Genomic DNA, 10,081 nt, shown 5'->3' with positions numbered 1-10,081 from the left:
CATGAACTGCTTAACAAATAAAAACAAATTAAATAAAATGTGTGAACATGATTTGTTAATTTTCATTTCAAAATTTCTCCGACAGGACACGGTATGGGTATGAGTATGAGTATATTTATGTTATGTCCAATAACAAATTACATTCAATTCGCATAATGTATATCAATTATAGTAGAATGCATAATTCTTGCTAATAATCCACGTTACTTAACCTACAACATTTTTACTGGTCCCCGTTGGATTATTTCATAGATAATTAATATATATTGCTAACTAAGCACACTAATGGAGCAACTGCTTAATATATTATGTAATTTTTCTTATTTATTTTGATTAATTTTACATGAAATACTATTGCTAAATAAGTTGTTCAAAATGTTCTACCACTAAACAAGATTAACTAAATTTTTTTTTAACATACCAAATTCATAATCTCATGAATGCGTTTATCGTGATTATTAGTTATACTTCGACTAAAGGACAACCTTTTTTATTCAATTGTACACAGTATTTTAAGTTAAGTTTATCAAAACTAAATATATTAGATATACTGCCAGAAGTGTGATTCGTTGCTACTTTTTTTAAGTTGCTAACTCCGTTGACTCATTAATGTAGTGCATTAAAAATGTCAACATGATGATATTGAAATGTCAACATAAACTTAGTTGATAGTATTTTAATACACTGTGTTGATGAGTTGATATTTTAAAATGTCAACACAATATATTAAAATGTCAACACAAATTTGTGTTAATATTTTAATGTGATCATGTCGACATTTTCAATACAACGCGTTAATGAGTTAGCAAGTTAACATTATAATCATTTGCTTAAATAAGAAAAAAGTATAACTTTTTAATAATTATTCCAACATTTATTTCGAGAATTGCTTAAAGATGATACATTATTTAAGTATATATGCATATGCAATATAGGAGTACCAAATAATACTGAAAATAATTCTTTCTGTTTTTGCTCAGATAAATAATTGTGGCTCGCTTGGGTACAGACATGAGGTAGGGTTTTTCTTGACATTTGGATCGTGATTGCGACATATCATAAGAACCAATTCTTTCATTTTTATTACAAAATTTAATTTTTATTTTCATGTATGTGACAACCTATGACACATATTTAAAGTAACCATATAATCCTTAATTATTTCAAACTGTCAACAATAATCAAGACTTCGTGTCAGTTCATCTTTTATAAAATATTTATAAGTACTACATTATATGGTCTCAATTAATTTACTATTATGAAAGAAACCTACCTATATTTCAATATATAGTACCGAAAAACGAAGTGTCCTATCGTATTTGATTAGAGTCACTATGTGCCTTATAATTAAAATTACTTGAAAACGGCATGATATTCTTACTTTTTAGGTTTTGAACATTAATTACTTAGTAAAAGTGAATATCGAGAATTAAAGTTCAATCTATAGAAATCAACATAATACATGTGGGTTAGATATCATTCTGTCACTATATCTGTCTTGACAGTGCAAAACACTATTGATATTCAATAAAACGTTGCATTATATATATACATATTTAACACCATTTTACTCTCGTCATCCGCCGTTTATAGTCCCATTTTGATTCGACACAGATTTTAAATATTATTTACTTTATAAAAATAAACGAAGAAATAATTAATGGAATGCGCGTCCAACTTTTATATATTTATTTAATAATAGAATGCAATTGTGATTATTTGGTTGAAGTGAGGTTAAGTTAGCCAAAATGGAAAAAAAAGTACTCCGTAGATGATATTTTAAATCCTAGATATATAAAATAAGACATATTTTCACGGAAGAAAACTGAGGGAGTATATACTTTTAATTTATTATTTTACAATAATTGAACACATAAAATGCAAATTCAAAGGTGAGATTTTCACATGACTTCTATGCCATGCAACAACAAAACTTTACTAATTTAATAAAATGGCAAATACAGCTTAAAAAGAGAAAATGAAACCCTAGCACAATTTATCCCCACCTACCTACATGATTAATCCAAAAATTTTTATTTCTTTTTCTTTTTTTTTGATACCTTCCTTCTTAATTACCACAAAATTTAGGGTTCTCTTTTTCCTCGCATCCCAAATCCTAGCCCACTCTCACTCTCCTTCCGTGAACGCACGCACAAATGAAATGCGAGTTAAGTGCGTGGACCATGTTTTGACAAGACAGCGACCGTTCACCTACCTCGCGGATCTGCGCGTGTGCGTCACGGCTGGACTCTCGTTTGACTAGGGTTTCATCGTGGGTAGTGATAAACATCGCACCTCAATGTCGCGCTGGCGCTCTTTCATTGGTTGGAGCTCTCTCTGTATACAAACACATGGGTTTGTATGTATAGACGCCAAAAAATCTGTACCTAAAGAGAAAAAGAAACTCAGCTCCTCTCTCTTCATTTTCATGTTTCTCTCTCTAAAACATTTCTCCTCTCTTTCTATTTCGGATTTCAGACCTAATACGCTAGGGCACGCGGCGGTTTCCGGCGCCAATTTCTCCGGCGCAGCTGTGGAATCGCTTCGAGGAAACGGTGGAGATTGTTCTAATTTGGAGAGAAGCTTATGCTGGAATCCGATTGTTTCGGAGTGATTTCTGGAGAAATTTCTCTCTTCTCGGATTTTTCCATCTGATTTCGCGATCCGAGAAAAAGGTGCATATTTTCTTTTCTTCTTCTTCTTCCAGTATCATTTACGTTTTTATTTTTTCTGATTTATTGTTTTTTTCTTTTTTATTATTCGCCTATTGAAAATTTACTAGGTTTTAGCTGATTTTTTACCTGATAAATCCGTATCTATTTATCAGTGGATTTCAAAATTTACCTTTGTTTATCTATTTATTTTTGTTGTCCTTTTTTTTGGTGTGTTATTTCTTATCACGTTCTCATCATTTTGAGCACTTTTTTTATTGCTTATTCTTTACTGTTTTTGTCATTGGTGAAGTTGGTGTAACGAAATAAGTCAATAATCGCAGCTTTTATGACTCAATAAACCCTAATTTTAGCTAAGCAAATTAACACATAAAATCATGATCCACATTTCCGTTTCTCCACAGTTGTGATTGCTGAGCTGTACGGGTTTTTGAGTTAATTGTTGGTCCTAGTTGAATTTCTCGATCTCATTCAAAGTTGAAAGTTGAATGTCTCCAACAGAAAAACCCTAAAATTGAAATTGTTCTTTTATGGGCTGTCTCATTTTGCTTTCTTTTTGGTTCGTTTATCTCTATCGCATGATGGCATCTGTATGTTTTTTATGGGATAAAGCTTGTCCTTTGCTGGGATTCTTAATTAGGGTTTCAACTGTTGTGTAGTAAAAGCAAGACTCATAAATTCACACTTTGCAATTGATGGATATGCTTCTTTCACTTTTGCTAATTGCTTGTCTATTAGTTCATTCTGTTAATGACTGTAACTGCTTGTATCTTTATCTTTAAACTCTTAGGTTATAGGAATTTCATACCATGATTTTATGCACTAATTGTTGCGACTGTGTACTAATAACTTCATTTATTAACCGCTTCTTAGGTTTATGTTATTGAAATGGATATTGTTGTATTGGGAGAAAGTCCAGGAAACAGTGGTTTTGCAGATTCTACATCGAAAGTAGGATCATTTGTTCAGATTAGCTCAATAGCTATTGACATTAGTAGTTCCATGGAAGCGATTGAGCCACCAGAACATGAGCATTTTTCTATACGGTGAGTACAAGCTAATTAATTTGATATCGTTTTCTGCACAGTGCATATTGTAGGTGCGACGGGCCCTAGAGATGTATCATCTAGGTAGAATCGCGTGGGATATTGAGTGCTTCCAACTATGTGAAGTGTAATGGCTCAAAATTTGTTGTATAGAAGCATGTTTTCCTTTATGGATGTTTCAATCAGGAAGTGATATATATTTGATCCAGTTTGCACAACAACCGATCTTTTTATGTATGAATACCGGGTATAGTATTTAGAAAAACCAAATGTCAATGTTTTAGCAGTAGTTATTTTCTTACTTTCCATCTTCTTCTTTAGATATTGCTTTATTCCTTTTTCGTTATAGTTAAGGTGTGATCTGATAGAATATTGGACGATGATACAAAAAGCTAGAGGTCTGATAGAAATGATATACATTTCTTATGCGTGCTGATTCATTTTATTACAACATATATATTCATTTCTCCAATGTTAATGCAGTGGTTTTGTTGCTGGGATGAGAAAAAAAGATTGGAAGACATGTTTTCCGTTTGCTTCTCAAGGCAAAGACATTGATCCAGTGAATAATTTGCCTCCTCTATTTGTTCCTGAATTTCGATGGTGGCAGTGTTCAAGCTGCATTCCAAATGTTGAAATGAAGAGAACAACAAAAGAAGTGGCGACCAAAAGTGATCCCAGTACAAGTTCTTGTGAGAATGTTGGAGCAAAGGATGGCTTCTCCATACTCAGGAGAGACAACACAGGTAAAGGGAGACTAAGTGAAATTCAAGGAAAATTTGTTAAAAGGGTGTGCTTTGTGTATAGTTTGGGAACTATAGAGTCATAGAGATGCATAAATATGGTAAATCGCTATTGGTAAACCATGTATTTGTGACAGGAGTAGATAAATTGGTTTCTTGTGCAAAATTTTTTAATTGTGCATCCATAGATCCATAGATATGGTTAACAACATTGTGTTGAGAATTTTTTGTTGTATTTGTTATACCCTTACAATATTGGTTAAAACTGCAGAAGGGGAAAACAATGATAATAATGTATCTGAAACTGCTCACTGTTTATTTTTCTAGCAACGATAAGATCATTTTGTATCTAATGGTGCAGATATGGTATGTCTTGCTGACCACTCTTCATGCGCAGTTGAAGAGCCAGATAACACATCATCGGGAAGCGATGGTACTTTCAGTGTACTGCCACATAAGAGAAAGCCGAAGCTACGATCTTTGGCTGATATATTGGTGGAAAAAAGGAATCAAACTAGCAGTATTCCAAGGACAAGATCTGCCTCATCAGGTGGAGTGCAGATTGCATCTACTAAGATGGAAGCAGTTTTAGTTCCTCAGCTTCAGGTAGCCATCCCTGCTGGTGTTGCAGAAGCTGCTCAATGTCCTGGGAGGAAAAGAAAGATCGTTCTTGAAGAAGACAGAGAGCCTCTAGCAGCAACCTTTCCAAGGGATTTCGCTAAGAGAACTAAGGGCCCTGTGCTTGATGCGGAAAAAAGTTCTAGGCGAGTCGAAATTACTGATACCGTAACTAAAGTGGTTGATTCTATGAGATTGGATTTTCCAAGGACTCAGCAGGTCCAGCCCAAAAAGGTTAAAGCTATTGATGCGAACAAAAAGATGAGGCACATCCGTAGAGAGGATGAAATGGCCCAAATGGGAGAGCCAAACAACGTTTCCTCTGCAAATTTACAGGAACAAGTGGTTCCTGTGGAGACAAATCTGGGAGGTGCTCCTTCCATGGCTAAGACACCGGAAGTTGGAACAGATGATGACACTTTATTGCCTCCCAGAAAAAGAATCTTTAGAAATTGCAATATCGGAGGAACCATGGCATTCGGCCTTTCACTCAATAGTTCTATGGATGCTGTAGGTAGTGTCAGGGAACATAGGTTCATTCCTGATCTCAATTTGGAATTTCCAGAGAAGGATGCTATGGAAGAAGAGCAACAATCCACTATTCTTTACGAGGAGAGGCGTTTTCCCCTGCAAAAAAATTTGGTACCTAAAAAGATGAAGTTTCGTATTCATTATCTTTAGATTTCTTGTCTTTATTAATCATCAATGGTGTTAATTCCCGTAAGTAGCATGCCAATTCATGATCAAAATTGTACAAATGAAGATTTTGTGTTTAAAATCTGTTTTCTTTTGGTGTGCCTTATTTCTCCTCTGCTACTTTTTTCTCTAGGATGCCCCTGTCTCCTGCAGTTATGAGACTGTTAGACAAGGCAAGCGAATATCTGAGCCGAGAAACAAGGATAACAACGCAGAACTTGGACCATCAGATGACATACCAATAGAAATAGTTGAACTGTTGGCCAGAAACCAACATGAAAGAGAACTTGAATATTCGAGGAGACATCTGCTGGGAATCAATGATACAACGAAAGGATATTCTTCTGCAGTTGCTGTGGATGGCACGGTCCGTTTTCCTCTTCCCAGCAGAATAAATGGTTTAAAAGTGGCAAATGTAAACATGGGTGTCCAACCAAATAAATACTGGATGGATATGAGCAAACCAGAGAAAAGTCACTTTAGACTCTCGAGTTCATCTACTCCAAGCCAACTGAGGAAACCGGAGTATCCCACATCAGCTTCTATAATGGCGGGACCAAAGTCTATTTCATTGGAAGATATGCTGTATTCCCGTGCCACGGATAATGTACCTTTTCGTCTCAGCAATCCCCCCATTCAGCCGAGTCGACATTCATTCTTAGACGAGTGTCACAGAGGAAGGACTGTCGACGGCAAGGGAAAGACAGCTGTACCTGATGTGGCTGAGCTCAAAGAGGGGAGAATTATAGGATCATCAGATCCTTACCAGAACGATACAATTCCAGCAATGCAGTTGTTATCCTTGATGGATCAGAGAGTTAAATCGGGCCCTTCTTACAAAGTAGGTCCTGTTAATAAGCCCTTGTCTTCCTGCAAGCACCACCCGCGTCTAAATGGAAAGGAGAACCACAGCTTCCTTCGCGGGCCGTACTTTCCTCAAAATGGCAGTTCTTTGTTAAGATATGGTGTTTATTCCTCTGGCGAAAGCTCTTTCACATCTTCACCTAATTTAAGAGGTAAGTAAGATAAGATAAGACCCTTCACTACTGCAATACTTCTTCATTTTTATCTTGACAATATTTATCTTGATTGTGTTATTTTCTTTAGTACCTAAAGTGGTCAGAAACTCAAAAACCACTCTCTTGGATGGACCGGATGAGCTTGAGAGACGGACAGCAAGAAGTAATGAAGCCTTTGGTGAGTGCACTCTCAACAGGAATCCTGCAGACTTCAGCTTTCCTCAAGTAGGAAATGAGTTCACCATAAGCGCAAAAGATTTGAGGCCTAGGAAGAAGAGGAATGGTTTGAAAGAAAGGTCGCGGTTAGGGAATGTCGATGGCAGGAAAAGACAAAGAATGGCTTGCAGGAAGAACGAGTTAGAATGCTGATTATAACTTGTAGCCCGCACATAAAATTATATGTATGTTGTTATTAGTAGACCTCTTGCTTCGAATTCGTTTTGGTTTGTATTTAGTACTCACAGTATCTGTTTTTTTTGTTAGTTTCATATACAAAACTCAACTTCCAAATGTGAACTGGACTATAAATGAATGAAATAAAATACTACTACTACAAATTTATATGTGCATTTGGACTCTCAACATGTTCCTTTCTTTCATGAAATCTTTGTTTCCAATATGAATGTGCTACTTCAGCAACTGGTGCTTCTAAATACTACTACTAATACATTCAGTCCAATGTAAATATAATGATGACAGTATGATAATTTTGGGAGATCAGCAGTTACAGTCTTACAGAGTGGTTAAATACCATTAATTTCACATAAAACTTTCTGTCGCATGATAATCTTCGAAGTGACAGTATGATCTCAGCTTTACTAAATTCTGTTTGATTGACGAGATTGAAGAGCACTTTCGAAGATGCCCCCGAGGACGTGTTGGTGAGCCAAACGCCAAGTAGAAGCCGTCCAATCGGGCAGAAGACAGTGAAGCACAATTAAGGGGAAGGGCAAGGTGGTGACTACATCTTCAACTTCCCCGGCCGAAAATATAGGAGTAATGAATGCGCGCGGAAATGAAACAATCCATTGACATTGGCTTCCTAGCTTTGTACTACACGACAATGACTAGAGATTTGTCCGGTCTCAACGAGAAGAAGATCAAGGACACACAAGAAGTTTGTTTATTACCATAAGGGCTCAATTACATGGATCCTATGACTTCATTTTTTATAATGTAATTTTTTTAATTATGTGATTTAGTTTTTCTCTAATTACATTATTTTAATTTTTTTGATGACATACTATTAATATTTTTATAATTTCATATTTAAAATCGGAATTGTATAGTATTAATTGTTTAAGATTAATTTTGTGTGCTTTACATGTATATAAATAGGGATGTAGAAAGAAAATAGAGATAAACACTTGGGCTACTAAATTCTTGAGATTTAAATGCTCGACAAAAAATAGGTTTCGGATGCGGAAGTTTTTCTAGGAATGTTTATTTTATGTCAATTTTTATTTATTTATATTCGTAGCATAAACACAAATACTATAGTTCATTATATATGCACATGGTCCACTCTCCACTGCCACTTTCGGACTCAATTCTAATGTCATGGCACCATCTCCAGTTGTCCAAGCAAAATAAATATAGAAGGCCCCACCCACCTGCCAATTGGATCTCGTAATAAATACTCTATTCCCCATACAAAAAAATAGACAAATTAGAAAGTAAGAGAGAAGTGGGGTGTATGTAAAATTAATACTCCCTCTCTTCCACTCTAGTGAAGATATTTCTTTCTCTGACATGAAGATCATTAAAAAAATGTGTAATGTATTAAATAAAAAGATAATAAAGTATGAGAGAAGAAAAACTAGAGAAAAAAATAAAAGAGAAGAAAAAGTAAGTGAGAATAAATGTATTCATTTTTACTAAAAAAGAAATGACTCCGTTATTAGGGGTAGACGCAAAAAATTTGATTAGTATGGGCTATACAGTAAATGATACCCACCATGTCCTTCATGGTCTTGGGCAGTGGCAGACCTATTAAGGGTCTTGGGGAACCCATGGAACCCCCAACAATTCCAAATAAACTTAACTATATTCATTCCAATCACGTAACTGCTCAATTGCGCAAGTGGTTATTCATAAAAACATTGTAATTAACTTACTTTAAAATTTATTCAAAATTAATAATTTCATTTTCTTTGCAATTTTTTGTGATATCTTTCATTTTTCTACAACTATTATACACCAAAATTTTGATGTTATCACTTAACTTATTTCAAATTTTATTTATAATTAATAATACTAAATATATACATATCTCGAATTTTCATATCATTTAATTATTTTTATACCCAATTGTGAAATCTTATGTGCATCCTTGAATTTTCATATCATTTAATTATTTCTATCTCATTACTCATCTTATGCGCATCTTTGTCGCAACTTTCAGTTACGACGACATAAAAAATACACTACAACTACAAGACTACAATTGTTACCAATATATTGGACCCCCCATCCGCAAAATCCTACGTCCGCCACTGGTCTTGGGGGTATTTTTGTCCTCAAAAAAATTGATATAGTGAAAAAGTAGCTTAAATGATACTGAGTCATGATGGAGCTCAAAAGATATTTTCAAAATTTACAGACTAAAATAATATTTAGCAAAGTTCGCGGACTAAAAAAATATTCCCTCTATTAAATTACAACTAACACTCCGAATTTGTTAGGTATCAATCATCTAAAATTTTTTCAATCTAAACAACTCAAACGCAAATCAATAAATTCAGTAAATAAAAAGTTCTTATAATTTAAATTTTCTTATTATTAATTTCACTTAATAAAGTAAATATGAATAATTTTAAACATACAAACTTACGTATACTTAAATTGAAAAATAAACAAGAAAAAAACTAAAATTATACCAAGCAAAGTCAACCATGGATAAGCTGAATAATAAATTATAGAGTATTTGCATAGTTCTAGTCCAGGAAAATTTTAAAATTAAAGAAGAATTCAATTGGATTATAGTTCTACTAAATCAAGTTTATAATGACCAAACAGTATATGCACGTTAGAGCATCCACAACCGTGCTCTTGCCAGCGGTACGGTTGTGGGCCCGACCCCACTTTTTCCTGCTCTCTGGCAAGAGCACAACACCCACAGCTGTGCTCTTCCGCAAGGACGAGCACAATTAATTTAAAATTCATTAAAAAATCACAATAAATATTACAAATTACAAATAAAATAAAAAGACATAATTAAAATCCTAAAAATTAAAAATTACATAATTAAAATCCTAAAAATTAAAAATTACATAATTAAAATACTA

The 10,081-nt window shown here is 34.2% G+C and overlaps 1 protein-coding gene across 3 annotated transcripts; it reads left to right on the top strand.

Moving 5' to 3' along the window:
• Positions 1-2,403: 2,403 nt before the first annotated feature.
• Positions 2,404-7,297, top strand: LOC121782658. Of its 3 annotated transcripts, none has more exons than XM_042180605.1 (6): positions 2,404-2,675; positions 3,592-3,718; positions 4,202-4,464; positions 4,823-5,721; positions 5,909-6,791; positions 6,883-7,297. In XM_042180605.1, the coding sequence occupies exons 2-6, from the start codon at positions 3,675-3,677 to the stop codon at positions 7,161-7,163; spliced, it is 2,370 nt and encodes a 789-aa protein (XP_042036539.1). In that variant the 5' UTR covers positions 2,404-2,675; positions 3,592-3,674; the 3' UTR covers positions 7,164-7,297. The 3 variants fall into 3 exon arrangements, with proteins under 3 accessions (XP_042036539.1, XP_042036538.1, XP_042036537.1); XM_042180604.1 differs by having other exon boundaries at positions 3,546-3,718; positions 4,859-5,721; XM_042180603.1 differs by having other exon boundaries at positions 3,546-3,718.
• Positions 7,298-10,081: the final 2,784 nt, after the last annotated feature.

Source organism: Salvia splendens, chromosome 20 (genome assembly GCF_004379255.2).
Source record: "Salvia splendens isolate huo1 chromosome 20, SspV2, whole genome shotgun sequence".
NCBI classification, from domain to species: domain Eukaryota; kingdom Viridiplantae; phylum Streptophyta; class Magnoliopsida; order Lamiales; family Lamiaceae; genus Salvia; species Salvia splendens.
The sequence above is the reverse complement of the archived record's forward strand: the minus strand, read 5'-3'. Positions and strand labels throughout refer to the sequence as shown.

Excerpts from the sequence above, each read along its gene's own strand:
- LOC121782658 (XM_042180603.1), top strand. The coding sequence starts at position 3,561 with ATGGATATTGTTGTATTGGGAGAAAGTCCAGGAAACAGTGGTTTTGCA. Across the intron at positions 3,719-4,201 it reads CATGAGCATTTTTCTATACG|TGGTTTTGTTGCTGGGATGA; the intron begins GTGAGTACAAGC and ends ATGTTAATGCAG. Across the intron at positions 5,722-5,908 it reads TTCCCCTGCAAAAAAATTTG|GATGCCCCTGTCTCCTGCAG; the intron begins GTACCTAAAAAG and ends TTTTTTCTCTAG.